The sequence below is a fragment of the Poecilia reticulata genome, linkage group LG19 (assembly GCF_000633615.1).
Source record: "Poecilia reticulata strain Guanapo linkage group LG19, Guppy_female_1.0+MT, whole genome shotgun sequence".
Classification (NCBI taxonomy): Eukaryota; Metazoa; Chordata; class Actinopteri; order Cyprinodontiformes; family Poeciliidae; genus Poecilia; species Poecilia reticulata.
This window is the reverse complement of record NC_024349.1, coordinates 25,800,372-25,822,120: the sequence shown is the minus strand read 5'-3', so window position 1 is coordinate 25,822,120 and position 21,749 is coordinate 25,800,372. Positions and strand designations below refer to the sequence as shown.

General features: G+C 43.1%; 1 protein-coding gene across 6 annotated transcripts in view; it reads left to right on the top strand.

The window, feature by feature from the left end:
- Window positions 1-21,749, top strand: part of LOC103482151 (kinesin-like protein KIF20A) — a 53,366-nt gene that overhangs the window by 22,623 nt on the left and 8,994 nt on the right. For 4 of the 6 annotated variants that reach the window (XM_008438127.2, XM_008438123.2, XM_008438124.2 and 1 more), the window contains 14 exons: window positions 1,937-2,048; window positions 2,378-2,439; window positions 2,890-2,991; window positions 3,094-3,223; window positions 11,112-11,249; window positions 15,286-15,410; window positions 15,508-15,681; window positions 15,757-15,908; window positions 15,988-16,124; window positions 16,278-16,352; window positions 20,491-20,615; window positions 21,080-21,172; window positions 21,254-21,316; window positions 21,391-21,439. In XM_008438127.2, coding sequence (XP_008436349.1) covers window positions 1,937-2,048; window positions 2,378-2,439; window positions 2,890-2,991; window positions 3,094-3,223; window positions 11,112-11,249; window positions 15,286-15,410; window positions 15,508-15,681; window positions 15,757-15,908; window positions 15,988-16,124; window positions 16,278-16,352; window positions 20,491-20,615; window positions 21,080-21,172; window positions 21,254-21,316; window positions 21,391-21,439 — 1,537 coding nt within the window. The remainder of the gene's footprint in view (window positions 1-1,936; window positions 2,049-2,377; window positions 2,440-2,889; window positions 2,992-3,093; window positions 3,224-11,111; window positions 11,250-15,285; window positions 15,411-15,507; window positions 15,682-15,756; window positions 15,909-15,987; window positions 16,125-16,277; window positions 16,353-20,490; window positions 20,616-21,079; window positions 21,173-21,253; window positions 21,317-21,390; window positions 21,440-21,749) is intronic. The other 2 variants (XM_017310980.1, XM_008438128.2) reach the window with 2 other exon arrangements.

Below are 21,749 nucleotides of genomic sequence, written 5' to 3'. Positions count from 1 at the left end.
TAATCTGATTAAAGTTATTTTTTCCAAAGTAACTAGCCATCACTGTTGATGAGTGCCATAATCAAAATCATATATATCAAATTTTTTGGTCAATGTTTTATATATTATGGTTCAAAATCAATTCTAAACATGTAGGTCTTTGGTCTAGATCAGTCCTACTCAAACTATGGTCCGCGAGAGGTACTGCATGTAAACTACGGTTTATTTGCCTGATGTGAGGTCAAAGTACCACGCTATAGTTAGCTTACCAAAGGATAGTGTTAAAAATTATCATGTAAATCTGGCTTAAAATGGGTTACTCAAAAGAAAAGCTACAGATACTGGTGAAAAAAAAACAACTCCAGGACTACTGAGAGGAAGCTGAGTTGTAGCTGCTGAATGTTGAGGTTGATGGGTAATTTTTCAACCTACCAACGTATAAAACGTATATTAGTTTTCATTCAAGCTTTTGCAAAAGCGAGAAGACTCAGTAAACTCCTCCTCCAAACCGTTCACTGGATGTTCTGAAATCTTTCAATTAGATCTTGTGGTAACACTTTATTTGAAGGGGTATGCATAAGACTGACATGACACTGTCATAAACATGACATAACACCTGTTATCTTACATGATCTTGTAAATTATGATAATTTAATGCAAAGTTGGCATTTTTAATGGACTTTAAATGCAACTTTTAGAGCAACTTTGCATTAAAAGTGTCATTATTTACCAAATGACAATTATGACAACTGTCATAAACATTCATAAAGACTTCTTTATGTTCATGACAGGTGTTATGACAGTGTCATGTCAGTCTTATGCACATCCCTTCAAATAAGTGTTACCGAGCTTGTCTTCATTGTCAGAGAAGAGAGAGATAAAAAGAAAAGGCAAGTTTTGTCTCTACACACAGGTCATCTAGTCCTTTCATGAGAGCGATTTCTCCCACGTATGGGGAGAACAGTCTGTTATTAGAGATAATCATGCTGCAGAGACATTCTGTGAGTGGATCAAAAGTTTTCAACACAGTAGTCAAAAGTTTTAACACGCACAGTAAAAAACTAACACTTCTAAATGTAAATCAAAATAGTAATATAAGACTACTAAGGTAAAAGTGATTAATGTAAATGCATAATAATTCTAACAGAGGTGTCCTTCACTAGCGAATGGATTCCTTTGAACAGTTAGCGATAGGAATCGCTCCAGTTAATCAGAACTGTTCTTTGTTTGGTAATGAATGATGCTCTATTTTCAGGTCAACAGCTATTGCTTTTATTTAATTAAAAAAAATATTGAATGACATTAAATAAACTAACAATAAAATATATTCTCTCAGTGAAAGGACTTTAGAACTGGGCCATTCTTCCTGGTGTTAGTGAGGAAGCCAGCAGTAGCATTATGGATCAACTGCAGCTTTCTGATTTATTTATTTATTTATTTAGGCAAACCTCTGATCACTGTTGCAGTAATAAATGCAACAGACTAAAGATAAACGCATGGATGACTTTCTCTACATTTTACTGGGATGTTATTCCTTCAATTCTGGAAATGTTTTTTAGGTGATAGAAGGCTGACTATGTAGGGTAGAGAGAACGAGGTGGAGGCTGTGACCAATGCGCACTCAAGCATGATTGACAGCCCTTCTCTGATTGGTTGTTTCTGATTGACTGTGTATTTCTGCAGTTATTAGTGGGAGTGCCGAAAGAAGGTGGAGAAGCTACGTTTTTAGATTATCTGTCTCATAACATTCTCGCACAAACTACATGGTGACAGTCTTAACAAATATGTAAAAAACATTCTTATAAAGTTACATAGTGCACCTTTAACCTTTCTTAGGGATTTTAATTCCTAAACTTATGTATCATCACAGTTTGTGTCAGGGTGGGGGGGACAGATTTTAGTCTGAAGTGGAGCAGGTACATGGAGCCTCGGTGTTGACCAGTTTCTCTTCTGTCAGGAGGCAGCGGATTTGGGGGGAATCATCAGCTCCATGACTGAAGACCTGAAGAAGATCAGAGATGATGCTCAGAGCGTCCAACATTGTCTGTCTGAACAGACACACTCTGCAGGTACACACATACTCCACCGACAATCCGATGCACAATACAGATCCATGCAAACGTGCACATCAGATTTAAACGCATCAAAGAAATTCCTGCTCCACTGTGGGGTAAACTTAATGCATTTTTCTGAAGAGGGGTAAATACCAGGACTTGTTGGACAGACTGGAAAACTGTTAATATATACCGCGATAACACACTGGAAGGGAACAAGAAGACATGAGAACTGAATCATTAATTTAGAACTGGAGAAAACAGTCCAGTTCTACATTTACATGACATACTTTCTTGGATAAATTCCTCATGCTTTTATTTTTTGTGCTGCTTTATGCCTGCAGAGTTGGAGGAGCTGCGGTTAGAGAAGCTGCAGTCTCATGAGCAGTTGCAGGAAGCCATGAAGGTTAGTATTGAGACAGAGACCGACTTTGTGAACTCTGGAAATAAAATGAGCATTGACAGCAGTGTCATCTCTGAGTTTAAAAAAAATAAGTGTTCTCTGTAGAACTTTTGCAGCTGATTGCAAAATAACCCCAAAGTGCTCTTCACTTTTTCTACTTCCTGCAACTGTCAATACGCCAGGCCAGGACATACTGGAGGTATCAGTAAGGAAATCTAAAATCATGCTTAAGAACTGAAGTCTAGTGCCCCTCAGACACACACTCACACACATAGAAGGATGAGTTAAACTTCAGGTCAGTTCACTAGGTGCAGAGGAACGTTAAACTGCACGTTGTTGCTCTGTTTACAGTTTGACCCCATGCAGGAGATTCTACTCCCTCTGTTAGTTTTAACAAGGCAACAGTGGTCTCTGTTCTTATTTAACTGGTAGAACTGTGTTGGCTTTCATCAGAGTCTGGAGCAGCAGCAAAGGTTCTCAGAACTGTCAGAAATCTGTGAGCAGAAAGATGACATCAGTAAACTCCAGGAAGACCTGAGGAACACCACACAAGACGTAAACACTCTGCTGCTTCCTCCATCAGACTGTTTTCTGTCAGACTTGATGCCTCTGATGCTCCTGTTTCCTAATATCTGAGAGAATGCTGCTGTCTTTCAGAGACCGGCCACCTGTACCTGTGGGAGGAGGACCAGAGAGGACCAGAGAGCAGAGGAAGAGAGGAAGAAGAGCTGTAAGCGCCAACGAGATGACGCAGAGGGGCAGGGAGGAGGAGCAGTCAAGAAGAGAGGTTTAAATGTTTTCCTCTGGTCATGATCATGTTTCCTCTGAAAAACCCTGAGAGGTTCATCCATGTCAGTCATTGCATATGTTACCTTAGAAAGCCTCCGTTTAACATCATCGTCAGTATTAACTGACATTCTCCCCACTTGTGTGAAAGAGTTATATGGTCACCCTTATGACAAAATTTAATCCTGTTAACTAAAAATCAACATTTCCATCTTTGGTAAACTTTTTCCCGCTGCCTCTTTGAATTAGCCAGTAGAAACAGGTATCAGCAATAAAAGATTTTTCTCTGGTAAGTGTACAGTCATGGCCAAAAGTTTTGAGAATGACACAAATATTATATTTTCACATGATCTGCTGCCCTCTGGTTTTCATGTGTGTATGTCAGATGTTTTCATCACATGCAGAAATACAATTGCAATCATATTATGAGTAACAAAAGCTTTTATTGACAGTTAGAATGAGTTAATGCAGCAAGTCAGTATTTGCGGTGTTGACCCCTCTTCTTCAGGACCTCTGCAATGGACCTTACCACAGGGTCTGCGTTTCATTGGCTAATGCCCATTTGACGTCACTGCACAGCTATCACGTGCCTTACCGTCTCACAAACTCATGCTAATGTACATTGTGGACTACCAGACCGACAAAGTTTTTGCGTCAGGACTCGGAAAAAAAATGGTTCTCCGTCAGTGGGGTATCCGTACAGGCGATGTCAGGTATCCTGATCGTGTTTGTGGAACTAAAATTCACAGATTTCCAAAATCTGAAACTGAAAGCCTTGCTTGGATCAAAGCTTGTGCACGACCGCATTTGCAGCTCAACCGCAGCTCAACCGTCGTAGGATCAATAAGAACAAAGGAGTGTCTGCTGGCGCAAGTATTATTGCTTTGCTTTCTTTGTGTTTAGTGAATGAAACAAATAAAGTCAACAATAAACACATCCATTATGATAACCTTTTAGCCAAGTACAGCATAATGACAGTACCGATACAACTTCTACATCCTGAAGCCTGTCTGTTAGTCTTAGCTGAACAGATCAATATGCAATGTGTACCGTATCTGACATACATTAAAGATTTTTATTTCACCTGAAAAGGCTTTTTACTAAACTGTAATCGTGTTAGCCACGTTAGCTTTTACTAAACTGTAATCGTGTTAGCCACGCTAGCACCGAGTACAGAGTATCAGGCCTAGTGTCCAAGACATACGGCCGCAAATCCGATGAGACGATGACAAAGTCAATCATCGAACTGCGGCCTAGGGCGTCCTGGTGCCAAGTGCACATATGGACGCCCTGTAAGACCCGCCTACGTCTCACCACTCCTCGGACTCGCTACTGCCCAGTTCTCTGTCTAACAGGTCCGGAAAATCCCCAAAACTTGGGTCTTACCCTAGAAATAGTTTATGGAGGATTATCTAGTCAAACTGGGGGCGGAAAGGACTCGTCTAGCTCTAACTACCTTCGATCCAGAAGTTATGACCCTTTTCAGTTGAGTAACAGTCAACTGAGTAGCCCTCACAGCTGCATAACCCCTACAACCACTCCTGTTAACGGTAGCTCCTCTAGTAATTAACGGCTAGATTGGGTTCAGTGACTTGGATTTAAATCCCAGGGTCATTATTCTAACACTCACCAGAGGAAAATACAAAGCCACCATATCTCTAGAATCATGTATGCTAATTTCACTACAATCAGGAGAACCAATAATGATTAAAATGACACAATTAAATTCACTGTCCACAACTCTCATTAATATTTTAGAATATAACTTTATTAAGCAAGCTTTAGCAGGGGCAAATGACAAGCAGGTTTACTTTCCAAAGATTATAAAATTAAGAATGTAATAAAATCAACTTAAAATCAATCACATCCTGTCTTCTTTCCTATCCCTAACCTGTGTCACTAAGTTTACTGAGCGAGGCTTTGGGGGTGGAGGTAGGTCAACTCATACCCGATGGCACTTGGTCTCGGCAGCTGTAATCTTCAGATATCCTTGGCCAAAGTCTTTGTCCAGACGGAGCAAAGTCCTCTTTCAGAAGAGGAGCTGAGCGGAACTGTTCGTTGTCCTTTTAATGTTCAGAATCTTTGTCATTAAATGACCTCCGTCTCTTCTCCAAGTCTGCTGCAGTAGAGTGGAGAACGTTGGGTAGAGGCAGAGGAGTTGGTCGGATCAGGAACCAGGGTTGGGGCTGGTGGAACTCTGCCCTTCTTGGCGGCGTGAAGTTTTGAGCTTCCCTTGGTCCCGTGGTGCGGTCCTCTGCTGGTCTTTAGCCTGCGTCCCCTTGTTGGCTCCTCTTCTGCGCCGCGGACAAAGAACCTCTACCTTCCCCTATCCGCTGGTTTTTATACTCTCTCAACCCATGGTTGTTTATGGGAGAGGTTGTTACGTGACTTTCGAACCGTCCCACTGTCTGTGGAAAGTCCCAACTTTCCCCAACCATCTCCTCCCTCATGACTCATTGCCGCAACTCTCTTAGGTACTTCCCTTTTTCTCATGACTCAGTGCACCAACTCTCTTATGTACTTCTCTTTTTCTACTGGCCATCTGTTTCCTCAGCACCTCCGCCCAGCTCAGCGTACTCATTGCAACACAGTTTATTCTATTTCTTATTATCTTAAGTCTTTCTTCATTTCATCTCTGTAATTCATCACAAAACATAATCAATGTGTTACTTTATCAACTTATTACTTCAGTATGTCTCTTCCTCACTCATCATTCCTAATCTTTAATAATAATTAATGATCATTACACAACAATCAAGCTGTTACTGTTAACTCAAAGGTACAAACTTAAATTTCCATAATGCATTATAACATTTTAACTAATCAAAAATACAGAACATATATTTTGATTACACATTACATTCTTACTTTCACATGTGTATTATGTTTTATACCTGTTTTCTCTTAATCATCATTAAATCAATATACAAGATTTGCTGTTATTTCTCAGACCTTTATTCCGTTTTCTGCGTGTTCCTGGACAGATCTCACATTCTCATACCAGTTTTCACGACAGCCCTTATGCCTGAACATGGTGTTCGTGATGGACAATCCGTGACGAGCACAGAAGTCCAACAACAGAACACCACTCAAGTTCAGATCGGGGTGGGCCGTTTCTCCCAACCACGCCTCTCCAGGTCTCWCTGTCATTGCCCACGTGAGCATTGAAGTCCCCCAGTAGAACAAGGGAGTCCCCAGGAGGGGCTCTCTCCAGTACCCCCTCTAAGGACTCCAAGAAGGGTGGGTAATCTGAACTGCTCTTTGGCCCTTAAGCACAAACAACAGTCAGAACCTGTTCTCCCACCCGTAGGCGGAGGGAGGCTACCCTCTCATTCACCGGACTGAACTCCAACGTACAGGCGCCCAGACGGGGGGCAACAAGTATGCCCACTACAGCCCGGCGCCTCTCACTGTGGGCAACTCGAGAGTGGAAGTACGTCCAGCCCCTCTCAAGGAGACTGGTTCCAGAACCAGTGCCATGTGTCGAGGTGAGGCCGACTATTTCTAGCCGGAACCTCTCAGCCTCGCACACTAGCTCCGGTTCCTTCCCCACCAGAGAGGTGACGTTCCACGTCCCAAGAGCCAGCTTCTGCAGCCGAGGATCAGAGTGCCAGGATCCCCTCCCTCGGCTGCCGCCCCTAGCACAATGCACCCGACCCCTTTAGCCCCTCCGACGGGTGGTGAGCCCATCGGAAGGGGGACCCACGTCTCCTCTTCGGGCTGAGCCCGGCCGGGCTCCGTGGGTAAAAGCCCGGCTCCAGGCGCTCGCCATCGTGCCCCACCTCCAGGCCTGGCTCGAGAGTGGGGCCCCGGTGACCCGCGTCCGGGCGAGGGAAAACCAAGTCCAAAGTTTGTGTCCATCTTAAGGGGTCTTCGGGCTGCCCTTTGTCTGGTCCCTCACCTAGGACCTTTCTGCCTTGGGTGACCCTACCAGGGGCATAAGGCCCCAGACAGCATAGCTCCTAGGATCATTGGGACACTCAAACCCCTCCCATTGGGACACTGCTGCTGTAAGCAGAAAATATAAGAAATTTTGCAGAGAATAATATTTTGGATACGTTTAAGAATATTGTTTGCCAAAATCACACAAGGTAACTACACTTGTCTTTTACATGTTGCTGTAATTGAATATTTTGGGGCAATTGGTTTGCATAAATTTAAGTAACTACAACTTATTTTCCTGATCCACATACTTAGCTAGCAATTTGCCAATTAGCCAGTCTGAACTTCTGGACAATGTCTTGATTCAGTCAAACCTTCCGTCCTGTATCTCCTGTACTCTGATATTCTACTAGATCCACTCTGTGAATGCTTTGCTTGCTGGTCTTCTTCATGCTTTGAATGCAGCATCTGGTTTCTCATACTTTAACCTGCCCAACTTGCACCTGATTGGCATGTTAGCCTTTCGATTCCCTCCCAGTGAGGCGGTGCTTCACAAACCAAACTGTTTGTCAAACTGTTGATCTCCTTTATGGTTCTTTCAGAAGATGAGAAGACATGGTGACTGAGTTTTAGACAGCAGTAGCCAGCTCATGCAGCTTTTTACTAGATGGCAGACCTAAAAGTATATACCTTTAAATTATGAATATATACGTACAATTCCATAATTATTCGATCCAGCGGTTATAGAAGTTTAGTAGTAAAACAATCCAGGGATTGTGGTTCCTTAATGTCCGTGTTTCTGCTACTGGAGTGAGACGGTAAGAAGACAAGGAATAGGGTTGGAAGAGGATATAGAAAGAAAACAGTTGATAGTTGAGTTTACTGGGCATCTAGTAGTTATCAGGACAGAATGAGACCTGTAAAACTGATGGGTCCATATGATCCCAAGGAGGGAACCAGTCATCTGCTCCAACAATGTATAACCCTTTAGGAAATATGTTTGGACAGAAGGAGCAGGAACATCACAACATCCTGATATCAGATATTTTTCATCCTTATATCAGTGATTTAAAACCATTTTAAATTTTTGATACCATGCAGTAGACTGCAAAGTTGTGCAATTATTTTCTTCACCGATAGAATAGTGTAATGTGTTTGTTATGAGTAGGATTAACCGAGTTGAAGGAAAACAAAGGAGAAATAAATATTCATTGATACAGAACCCAATCGGCAAAAATGAACTTATGAAACTCCTGAAACCTTCAAGAATCTTATGTTGTGTAACATATTTAAGAAAATAATACTGAAACCGCACACATGAGTTTCTTTATTTGACTTATCTCTAAAATATTTTACTTTTTATGTTGAATACCAGACGTCTCACATCTTCCCCACAGTTTTTCACTTAGTTCCACGACTGCAGTGGATTTTATAGTCAATGTTTAAAGCAGCACCGAGTCTGAAGCGATAGAGGAAATTTACGCCAACATGGTACCTGTTGGACAAACTGCATCTAATCACACAGGTAAGAATAAAGTTACAGATAAATCTAGTATGTATTGTATTACATTTTGCTACGGTTCAGGTTTTTGTTGAGGTTCGAACAGCTCCAAAGAGAAGCTCTGCCTCTATGTGGCTATGTTTTTGGGAATCCTGAATGTTTTACTTTTGGTTGAACTCATCGCCCTCAGTGTACGCAGTGTGTCTTCTAGTCATCTTAGAGATGAGTAAACTTTAAAAGAGTAAATTTTATGTTTCTGTAATAAAAATGTCATCGGCTCTTCTGAAATCAAATTGACCAAATAACAAGGGTTTGAAAAGTATAACGCTTGGTGACTCAGTGTTGCAGAGAGGTGAATCATTACACTGTTACGAGAGTTTGATTCATTTTCAGCAATGGATGCATTTGCAGCCATTTAGGTTAGCATGTCTTTAACATCTCCTCTTTTTCACACTATTTACCCAACTATTTATTGTTCAGTGTTACCTCAGTTTAAATTCTACATGTATAACCAAATTCATGAAACTATTTTATAAGTTTAAGTGAAACTACAATGCGACTTCTTTTTTTGCAAACATGCTTGTTGATTTTTTTTTCCAGCCTATGACTTGACAGCAAATTTTTCTGACATTAGTAACGTTCTGACTGAGCAGAACAGCGACAGCAAGTTTCCCTCCACAAACACTAACTTCAATGAAACGGCTCCACGAGATGAATACACTTTAAGGTTTGTCCAAACTTTAAAAAAAAATGGATCTCATTAAAATGTCTAAAAAACTTTTCCACTCTAAATTGCAGAGTATTGCTAATAACTTTCCTTTTGTGGCTAAACAAATATGTAGATGAATAACTTTTATTTTAACTGAAGTACTGTATCATTTCCATGTGCTAAAAACAACAGTGTAAAAGAAACAAAACTTCTTCTTTTTTTTTTCTTACAGAACGGACAAACATCAGTGTTCCTGTTAATTCAGGGGCTGCAGAAGCAGAGGGGAGCAGATCCAGTAGAGATCGATGATTAGGATTTGTGTTCAGTGTGATATTATTTACCAACAATCATTATGTAGCTTATAAGCATGGTGTTACATAAAACCTAAAGCCACACTTGCTGTGGATTATAAAGCAACAATTTTATCCGTTGTACTCTGTGTTTTTCTTTTTTGTTAATACTCTGACATGATAAACAAATGTTGAGAGGATGGTTGTGGGGAGGATCGGTTCAGCATGAGGCGTTCTGATTGTGTCTTAATGTGACTTTTACTACGAGACTTTATGGAAATCCGAGGCGGAGCTGTTCGAACCTTAACGAATACCTGAACCGTAGCAAAATGAAATAAAATACATACTAGATTTATCTGTAACGTTATTCTTACCTGTGTGATTAGATGCAGTTTGTCCAACAGGTACCATGTTGGTGTAAATTTCCTCTATCGCTTCAGACTTTGTGCTGGCTCTAAACATTGACTATAAAACTCACTGCAGTCGTGGAACTAAGTGAAAAACTGTGGGGAAGAGGTGAGACATCTGGTATTCAACATAAAAAGTAACATATTTTAGAGATAACAGTCAAATAAAGAAACTCATGAGTGCGGTTTCAGTAATATTTTCTTAAATATCTTACACAACATAAGATTCTTGAAGGTTTCAAGAGTTTCATAAGTTCATGAAACTCTTGATGTACTTTAATTCCCTAAGAGTACCCACACTGAGGACCTGTGCCATCGACCCTCCCCTTTTTGAATGTGTTGTACTTTGAATCGTTCACAAACAGATGTCCTGTGCTGGGTTTAAATTGTACCTACCAGAGAGAAATGTTTTATTGCTGATACCTGTCTCTGTTTCTATTGGCTAATTTATAGAGGCGGTGGGAAAAAGTTTACGAAAGATGGAAATGTCTATTTTGGGGGATTAACAGATGTCCTGGCTGGGTTTAAATTACGCTTACCAGAGAAAAACGTTTTATTGCTGATGAGGCGGAAAAAAGTTTACCAAAGATGGAAATGTCTATTTTGGGGGATTAACAGATGTGAAAGGAATGCTTATGTATGCACTTATGTATTTTTAGATTAACTGGTGCCGATACCTGTCTCTATTGGCTACTTCAAAGAGGCGGCGGGAAAAAGTTTACCAAAGATGGAAATGTTTATTTTTAGTTAACAGGTGTTAAAGGAATTCTTACGTATGCACTTATGTATTTTTAGAATAACAGGTGTGGGGTGGAGGGGCAATTAATGATTAGGGTCATAAATCACTCTATCGATTAAATTTAGTCATAAGGGTGACCATATAACTCTGGTGTGCAGTTATCTCTGCAGATTCTGTTCGTCAAACATGAGCTTAATGTTTGATGGTTCAAGTTGTATCATCTTAAAAAATCTTTAGCTTCTTGGTTACCTTTTTTTTAAATATAAAAATGAAATAAATAGTAAAAACCAAAGATCAGATGATAGCTTTCTTCTGTGCACAGACAGACATATGAAGTGGTTTATGTGGTTTCTTCTCTCAGTAGTCCTGGAAGAAGAAATCTGGAGGCTGCAGGAGGAAAATGACAAGAAAGATGAGACAATCAGTGAGCTGAGGAAGGGGTTGGAAGAGCTGAAGAACGACAACCTGGAGTTGGAAAAGAAGGTTCAGGAGCTGACAGGTACTGGTAAATGTTCCTCTAGGCCAGTGTCTCTTAACCTGACTCCTCTGGACCCAATGACCTGCATGTCTTAGGTGTTCCTCTTCCTAAGACAGGCTACAGGTCTGCAGGGCCCCATAAGGAATTCTGCAGAGGTAATGCATTTCAATCAGGTATCCCACATGTTTCATGCTCACATTGGCTTCCTTCTCCTGATTGTTTGTTGTTTTTATATTGACACCTTTGACCGTTCACTGGTGTGGGAGCGGGGCACAGCCAGCCCAGGTGTTTTTAGCTGGGCTGGTGGTGCACCTGAGATTGATGGGTGATGCGTGGTGTGTTTGAAGCTGCTGCAGTAGCAGAGTTTTTGTTAAGAAAAATAACTGAAAGTGCAGTGCTCCAAGGCTCTGGAAGGAAAAAGAGTATCTTTACCTCGGGACAGACCAACCCAGAGGGGAGCGTCACATGTTTTGGCCGGAATGAAGTTTGTTTTCTTTTGTTTTGATTGTTTTGGAAAAACTGGCTGGACGCTAAAGGATTTTAGCACCGGGGAGTTTACACGCCTGCCAAGACCAACCACGGAAGAAATAACAAGTGGTGCGTTTTTAGGAAAAGAGAACGGAGAACAACATTCATAGTTGGATTGTTTTATCATAGCAACAATCTGATGCTGTGAGTTTAATCTTTGAGTTTGAGCTCTGTTTGTTTACAAATACAAATTAATAAACTGCCATTTTAACTGATTGTTTTTAGATTGACCAGTTAAACTACTCCCCCTCTCCCAGATTAAATCTAACACAGAAGATGTTAGAGGTGCTAATGTTTTAGCAGCAAGAGGGGCCCATAAGTCAGATTCTGCTCAAGGCCTCATGCAGTGTTGGACCGGCCCTGAATGATGAGGTAAATCCGTGCAACAAAGAAGAGATTTAATTAAATGCTGCTAATGTGGCTTTAGTAGCTCTTCTATTTTGTATCTGTTGAGGTTTTAACAAGGCTACACAGAAACTATTTTGGTTGGTCGTGTTTATAGGACAAGTTTCTCAGATCTCCGCGCAGCTGCGCGCTTTAAGTCTAGCTGACTAAGTGGACAAAGCATTTGATATGGTTTGATGCATCATGTAACCGGAAAAATAATACTAGTAATAATTAGAGGTGTGCCGATCGATCGGCCACTGATCATAATCGGCCGATTTCCTTGAAAAAGTGTATGATTGGTGATCGCCGATCACGGTCTCTTGTTGCCGATCACACGAACCGATCACTTGCATCTCATTTCGCAGCCTGCCTGTGCAGCTGGTCTCCTTTTTCCTTCACACTGCGCAAACGCACAGCAACAAATCCTAAGCGATGTGGAACTATATCGCACTGAGTGAATGGGGAAGTTTGCGGGTTGCTGCGGAAAATTACTTCGGGGTGAAGCAGGTCAAAATGCATCAACACGATGAATCTAATACGGCATAAAAACAATGCCATACTTGACGGAGTTTGGCTACATCGAGGCTCACTGCAGTAAAAAAGACATATGGAGGATCAGATAGCAGGTAAAGCAGCGCACAGCTACAAACACTCACCCGGATTAGCATGACGGTCAGAAAGCTAAACAAATAACCTGGAAAATAATTTAAGTAGCTGCAATGTAAGACACTGGTTCTGTTCTCGCTGTTGAACCGTCGCCACGGTTCATTCAACAGCTACGGTTTGACAGGTGGAGCACCGCTTCTGCACCACCTGGTAGTGACTCTCACACCGAACCTCTGCTTAAAGCTGCAGCATATAACTTAAAAAAAAAAAAAAAAAACATTTTACATGCGTATTAAAACTTTCGCTGTCCTAACATCTGAAACTTATAGTGATGACAAATTAACTATAGCGTTGCTATTGCCACAGTTTAATAAAAAAGATGATCTCTAAAAAAATAATCGATATCCTCCCTGTTCTGCATAATATCTCCGCTCAGTCAGAAACAGCCAATCAGAACTAGCAGTAATCAGCTAGCCGCCATGCTATCAGGAAGGTTTCATTCAGTAACTCAGGATTGTTTATTGTAATGGATCCTGTATTTGCCTTTGAATGTTAAGTTTTATACTTAAATTTTTTTTGGCAATGTTGAGAGGCTTCATTTTGGCTCTTTGCATTATTTAGCCTCTTCAGAGCCTTCATATTTTGTCAGTCTGTTAAAGATAGTATTATCAATAGCAGTACAATTTGCACAATGCCTGTTTTGTTTAGTTTTCTTTTTGGAAAAAGTTATTAAAAACAAGTTTTTGTCTAAATTAAGGTGAATTCATGGTTCCTTTTTCCACATAATTTAGCCGGTGGTGTTTATGATAAAAAAAATAATAAAATAAAATTATGTGATCGGCCCTCATATGGGTGATGGGTATTGGTATCGGCAGGAAAAAACCTGATCGGCACATCTCTAGTAATAATAATAAAATAATATAAAATCAGTGTGATGCATGACTGAGGAGAGCGCGAAAACTCCTCACCAGGCTGAACCTGCATAAAGATTAACATTTTTTCGTTGATCACTAACACTCCGGCCAACCGGGGACACAGACATAAACTTTATCGGCACAGACAGTCGGGTGCTGGGCAGCGTGTTGAGATGGAAAAGTCGCACAAAATTCTTGGTCCACAAATGTAAATCATTCTCACCGCTGCTCAACGCACCTCTGAAAGAGACTACAAGTTGTTCCTGCGGTTCATGTAGAGCTGCAACCAGAACTATCGCAGTGGGGTTAAAACTCCTACCTTGATCAAAAACTCTGGAAAGAATCATAATTCCTCACAGGGGGTTGATGTACATATCCATATAGGTCCGCCTGTGTCCAGTTTGAGTAAAAGGAGGCGCGTGCGATCTGCGCTAAGGTTAACTTTGAGACATGGAGCTGCTGCACACGCGAGGCAACGCGCAGAGGCACCAGCGGTGTGACTGGTCTGGCTTTAAATGCATAAACTATAAACCTATCTTCTATAAACATATGTTTTAGGAATAAATATACCCCGCCATTGAAACGCTCAGAGCAACAGAGACAGAGAGCAACAATCCGACTTAAAAAAGAAAGTGTATTTTTTTTATATATATATATATATTTTTTTTTTTCCTAAAAACATAAACAAGAAGGCTTAGCTTGGCGGTGGCGCTAGTAAAGCATGGCGGGCCGCCAGGCCTATAATACACTGGGGGAAACCCTGGAGAAAAACTATACAATATATATTAAGAAATTAAAACTATTGAACAGAGCGTTTGACGGACGAAGGATCGCGCGGGCTTGCTCTTCTCAACGGATGTCAGCTGGTTGATCAGACATCTAAGGTAAGCCCCCACCACACTGTGTGTTTCGTCAGGTGCCCGGTTTTTGTTTCTTTTCTCTTTTCCTTTTGTTTACATCAATACTTACCTATTATTATGGCCCTACTCTCCCGCAACCAGTCAAAAGAAGAATGAGCAAGGGTGACAGTAGTGGTACGTAACACGCAGCAGAAATGCATCTAAAACATGACAACCAGGTTCAGAAACCTTAGTTTGTTAAACCAGCCCCTTGTCCCACACTCTGCTTCCTCCAGAGGGTCTGGACTCTCAGTTATTGACAAACCATTGCTTCCTTGAGGTGTGGATTCTGTCAAAGTTTGAAATTTTACCAAATCGCTGATGTTTGTTTGTGATGTTTGTAATGTGCCAGTTTGACGCTATGAAGCTTCAATAATTCAATAGGATTATCATCTTTTATTGGCGCATGTGGCCACTACGCCCTTCCCAGAGACCTGTGGAGGGTACAGTGGAGGATGCTCCCATCATCCTCCAGTATGAAGTGGGAAGTGCTATTCCAAACGAGTCATATTAAAGACTTAATTATAAGACATAGCATGTCTGTTCCTTGGCTAAAAGCTCACTTGAATTTAAAATCCTCCTCAAATGTCATACCGTTTCTCAGTGGAGGAAAGTGGAATATGGACCCAGAGAACTCCAGGGAGATGGTAAGGGCGACCGTGCCTGAACCAACTTTGATTTAACTACTCCATGGTCTCCTCTCTCTCTCTCCTCTTCCTAAAGATCTTGATGAGTGTCTGAACTGTGGCTCCGTACTTTCGTCTCTGGAGGTGGAGAAGAAGGAAACAGCCAGGCTAAAGAAGGAGAACAAAGCTCTTGTGAACGGCATCTTCCAGCTCCAGACTGAGGTGCTGCTCCTTATCCTCTTCTTTCTCTTCCTCTTTGTCTTCCTCCTTCTCTGGTTGGTTTTTGTTGCAGCTGTTGATGATCATGCTGGTTCCCCAGGTAACTGCCCTGGAGATGCAGCTCAAACAGCAGACTGACACGTGCAACAGCCAGTCAAAGCAACTAGACTTTACTAAGTTGCGCATTCAGTACCTGGAGAACCAATTAGAGGAGAGTTTTTCCTCAATTAAGAGTCTCACAGAAGAAGTGGTGTGTCTGAGACAGGAAGTCAAGGTTATTCCTCTTATTTTATGAGATCATGTTGTGCTTGTTAAAAACCTCCTGATGACCCACTGACTGATTCGGCAGCAGGAGGAACAGAGCAGCAGCATCAATGTAGTTGCCATGGAGGAGCAAAAGAAGAAGAGTGAAGCAGCGGAGCAGAGGTCTGCTCACATCTCCCAACAGATGGAAGAGCTGCAGCGAGAGAAGAGGCAACTGGAAGAGCAGCTGGCTCTCAGGTGATCAGCATAGACTCCAGCCAGCTGCATGGCAACCTTGTGACCTCTGTTTGACCTTCTGTGACCTCTGCTCTTTCAGCAACAGCAGCTGTGTGGAGCTCAAGCAGGAGTTGGAAAATCAGAGAGCAGAATTGAGCCAGCAACTGCAGAATCTAAGGGCAGAGCTAGAGTCAGAGGGTGGAGCTCTGCAGTACAGACTGGAGGATGAGGTGGCAGGTAGGGGAAGGTGGAGAGACATGGATGTGTTAGTAGTTACACTCTGAATGATACTTGATACCTGGATACTCGGACAGAAACACTTAGGACAGATTAGAACCGACCCGAGTGATTGGAGCGCTCTGATTGGCCGATACCTGTCCTCTGCTTTAGGACTGCAGCGAGTCATGCTGGAGAAGGAGCAACTACTGGAGGACAGCCGACAGCAGGCAGAGACTCTGAGGCGAGGTAACACACACAGCTTCACCGTCAAATGACCCTCATCAAGCTCCGCCCCCAAGATCCACACTTCAACTTCAATTGTTTCTGTCACTGGCTAACAGATTTCCTCCGGATGTGAAGATGTTAAAATGCCCGATTCAATCCCAGATCCATAAATTGCCTTGCTCAGGGGTAGTCGAACCTACAACTGATTGCAAAACTACTTTTCCTACTATGTCACGGCTGCTCTACAGATGTTGATGCAATAGTAATGCTTGGTAATGCAATAGTAAAAACTAACAGTTTTTTTTTTTTTTTTTTTTTGTCAAAGTAAAAAAAAAAACAATAACAATAAAACAAAGAATATTGTGTTTTGCTTTCAGGGTAGCAGATGCTTTTGCTGCTCATAAACCCAAACTAGTTTCCCATGACAACCATCTCTTCAGTCACCAACATGGTGGTTTACAGTATATTGAGTAAAATTGTGAGTAAGTGGCAATAAAGCTTTAGCTTTCTGACCACATTACTTTCAGTTTAATATTCAAAATTCAAACCTTACTCTGCGGGTTATCAGAAGGTGGCTTATTTTTTTCAGATAGTTTAACTTTCCAGATCAAATGGATTTATTAAGTTCTGAACCATTAATAATGCAGATTTATGCGTCAGCTTCACCTAAAACTGTTGGAGCACTGCCTTGGATCTCTTGATCAGAAAGTTACTAAACTGCTTCACCAAACAGGAAGGACCATATAAGGAAAGGGTTGCTCAGAGTGTGTGGTTGTTAGGTGAGAATGTTTGAATTCCACAGGCTGCTGGTGATGGTCTTGATTTAATGAGCTCCATTTTAGACTTCAAATTGTCCTAAATGTGCCCAGATTTAAGAATTACTGATCTTAAATCTAAGTTTTTGTGGTTTTGAAGATGCCTTGTTAAACTATATCCACTGAAGGATTGGTAAACATTTTTTTTTTTACCAACCCTTTAAAAAGGGCTTGGTAAAAATTCTTCAAGGGTCATCTCCCTCAGCACTGGCTCCACCCAGGCTGTGTACTGAGCCCACCTCTCTTCTGAACCTGCCAAGCCAGGTTCAGTACGAACCCCGTCATTAAGTATGCAGACAATACTACAATGGTGGATCTCATCAAGCAACTAGACTTTACTAAGTTGCGCATTCAGTACCTGAAGAACCAATTAGAGGAGAGTTTTTCCTCAATTAAGAGTCTCACAGAACTCTTAATTCTGAGGTCTACAGAGGAGAGGTGAAACATCTGGTGGACTGGTGTGATGCAAACCATCTAATCCTGAATGTCAACACAACAAAAGAAATTGTTGTTGATTTCAGGAAAAATCTGCCAAGTCACACCCCACTCCTCATCAATGATGTTGCAGTGGATCAGATCAGGAATATTAGATTCCTTTGGATACTGACACTTTGACCTGGTCCCCCCACTTTGACCTGGTCTTCACCAGACCAGGGTCTGGTGACTCTGGTCTGGTGAAGTTTTCTTCACCAGACCAGAGTCTGGTGAAGAAAACTCAGCAACATCTGCACTTTTTATGTTGGATGAGAAGAACAAACCTCCCCCCTCCCATCCTCACCACTTTCCACAGAGGGACAATGGAGAGTATACTGACCACAGCAACGTCTCTGTATGGTTTGGCGCATGCAACAACGCTGACTGGCAACGTGTAGAGAAAGTGGTAAAGAAAGCTGAGAGAATCATCAGGGCTGAGCTTCCTTCCATCCTTGAAGGAAACTGCCTGTCCAGGGCTCGGACAATTTTAAGACACCGTCTACCCTCAGCATGATTTGTTCTACCTGCTGCCCTCTGGGAAAAGGTTCAGCAGCTTCAAATGCAGAACAACCATATTTCACAACATCTTCATGGCATAAGACTACTAAACTGCAATTAATTTAATCATTTATTGTCCATCCATCCATTTATTTTCTGCCGCTTATCCGAGGTCGGGTCGCGGGGGCAGCAGCTTCAGAAGGGAGGCCCAGACTTCCCTCTCCCCAGCCACTTCTTCCAGCTCCTCCGGGGGAACCCCAAGGCGTTCCCAGGCCAGCCAAGAGACATAGTCCCTCCGGCGTGTCCTGAGTCTTCCCCGAGGCCTCCTCCCGGTGGGACGTGCCCGGAACACCTCACCAGGGAGGCGTCCAGGAGGCCTCCTTACCAGATGCCCGAGCCACCTCAACTGGCTCCTCTCGACATGGAGGAGCAGCAGCTCTACTCTTGAGTCCCTCCCGGATGAGCGAGCTTCTCACCCTACCAAAACGGATCCCCTCAACACCTCGGCTTCACCTAGAAATTCTGTCCATGAAAGTAATGAACAGAATCTGTGACAAAGGGCAGCCTTGGCGGAGTCCAACTCTTACCGGAAACGAGYCCGACTTACTGCCGGCAATGCGGACCAGACTCCGACATCGGTCATACAGGGACCTGACAGCCCGTATCAAAGGGCCCGGTACCCCATACTCCCGGAGAACCCCCCACAAAGCCCCCCTGGGGACACAGTCGAACGCCTTCTCCAAGTCCACAAAACACATGTAGACTGGTTGGGCAAACTCCCAGGGTTCCACAACCAGGACGAAAACCACACTGCTCTTCCTGAATCCGAGGTTCAACTATCCGATGGACCCTTCTCTCCAGGACCCCTGAATAGACCTTACCAGGGAGGCTTAAGAGTGTGACCCCTCTGTAATTGGGGTCACACTCCAAGGGGGAACCCTCCAGTCCCCCTTTTTAAACAGGGTGACCACCACTCCAGTCTGCCAATCCAGGGGAACTGCCCCCGATGTCCATGCAATATTGCAGCGTCGCATGAGCCAACACAACCCTACAACACCAGAGCCTAAGGAACTCCAGGCGGATCTCATCCACCCCCAGGGCCCTGCCACCGAGGAGCTTTTTGACCACCTCGGCGACCTCGTCMCCAGAGATTGGAGAGCCCAAAATAGAGTCCCTAGGCTCATCTTCCTCAATAGAAGGCATGTTTGTGGGATTGAGGAGGTCTTCGAAGTATTCCGCCCACCGGCCCACAACGTCCCGAGTTGTGAGGTCAGCAGCACACCATCCCCACTATAAACAGTGTTGGTGCTGCACTGCTTCCACCTCCTGAGACGCCGGATGGTGGACCAGAATCGCCTCGAAGCCGTACGGAAGTCTKTCTCCATGGCCTCTCCAAACTCCTCCCACGCCCGAGTTTTTGCCTCAGTGACAACCCAAGCCGCATGCTGTTTCGCCCGCCGGTACCCATCAGCTGCATCTGGAGTCCCACAGGCCAAAAAGACCCGATAGGACTCCTTCTTCAGCTTGACAGCATCCCTCACCGAAGGTGTCCACCAATGGATTCTAGGGTTGCCGCCGCGACAGGGACCAACAACCTTGCGGCCGCAGCTCCTATAAGCCGCCTTGGCAATGGAGGTATGGAACATGGTCCACTCAGACTCGATGTCCCCCACCTGCCCCGGAACATGTTCGAAGTTCTGCCAGAGATGGGAGTTAAAGCTCCGTCTCCCCTCCCTCGGCTGCCGCCCATAACACAATGCACCCGACCGCTTTGGCCCCTCCGTCAGGTGGTGAGCCCATTGGACGGGGGACCCACGTCTCCTCTTTGGGCTGAGCCCAGCCGGGCTCCGTGGGTAAAAACCTGGCCACCAGGCGCTCGCCATCGTGCCCCACCTCCAGGCCTGGCTCCAGAGTGGGRCCCCGGTGACCCGCGTCTGGGCGAGGGAACTCCAGATCCAAAGTTTGTCTCCATCATAAGGGGTCTTCGGGCTGTGCTTTGTCTGGTTCCTCACCTAGGACCTGTCTGTCTTTGGTGACCCTACCAGAGGCATAAAGCCCCAGACAGCATAGCTCCTAGGATCATTGGGATACTCAAACCCCTCCACCACGATAAGGTGGCAGCCCAAGGAGGGAAACCTTGTATTTTAAGTAGTATATTTAATAACCTTTAGTAATAACCGTTAATTACTCCTTATTTATTTATTGATCCTTAATTATTGGAGCCGACAGCCGACAACAAAATTTCTTTCAATATGTACATTTTTTAAATGTTCAATTGAATGACAAAAAAACTTTCTATGAAACTTACAGAAATCTAATTTCCGTGCTTTATTCAGTCAGGAACTGGTTTCTCTTTCTGTCTTCACTCTAAGAGCTGCAGTGTTTGAAGGAGAAACTGCACAGGAGGGTTGAAGAGGAGGAGAAGGAGAATCAGAGTGGGAGGAGGCAAGGGAGGAGGAGAAGGGAGCAGAGGGAGAATTTGCACAGAGATGCTCAGGTAATGTTGTTTACCTTAACCAGAGAAGAACCAGGTCTGCTGGTCTTGCACACACCATCAAACCTAACCAACAAAGAGCAACCATATTCCAGAAGCCATGGATGCTCTGGAAACCAGCAGGAAAAAGGACTGATCATAAAGCCGTGACTCTTACAATATTTATTTTTACTCCCAAAACAGTTTGTTCTATTCAGACATATTTTTCTGCTCTTGATCAAAAACAAGTTTAACACTTTTTTTCAGCATTCAGCTTCTGCTGCTTTTTAAAGTGTTTAAATAATGAGCTGAACCTCCATGGGGCGAGCTCATTTCATTAAGCTTTGTTTGTCTTCTGCCACACTTTGACATGTTTTGCTGTGTCTTTCACACAAAACTCTGCAGGAATCCTGCTGCTGTGATCATGTCTGTATCACAGTGTGTTGGTGAAGCAGCTTCAGACACTTAGGAATTTTTTTTTTCTTCAGGATGTCTGTGCTTCTCCTTTGCGGTCCACCATGGCTGACAGGAAGAAGCTCTCCAAGACAGTGAAGAGGAAAAGGAAGAGCAGTGAGGTAGAGGTAAGGTGTGGTCTGTTTGATTGTGTGGTAGCAGAGTTGACGTTGGAGGCTGCAGTCATGTCTCCCATGTCTGTTTCCCAGGGTTTGGTGTTCAGTGAAAACAAGAGGAACAGAGTTAAAGAGAAAGCTTGCAGCAACAAACTAGTAGGGGACCCTCTAGGTAGATCTCAGAGCACTTGTCTGCTCCAGGTTTTCATCTGTTTTTTCTGTGTGTGCAGGAGATTGAAGAACTGATCCAGAACTCTCCATCCATTCGCCACAGCAAAGGTTTGTTCCTATAGAAAAGTTTCTATACCTTAAAGTTTCAGGATTATCTGACCTTGTTCACTTCAGATCTGGTTCTCTAGATGAATTCACATGACAAACAAACATGGTTATAAGGTGAAGTTAGTGAAACTTGCTGCGTTACCTCAGACATTTGTTGTGCCATTTTTGCCTCATTCGCCAACATTAAGGCCAAGAAGTTAAGAAATATAATACATTCATGACTTAAAACATATCAGGTCACTGAGGTTATTTTTGGGAATCCACGGAGAAATGGACATTGAAGCCTGAGGGTCTGAGGAGAGCTAAATTG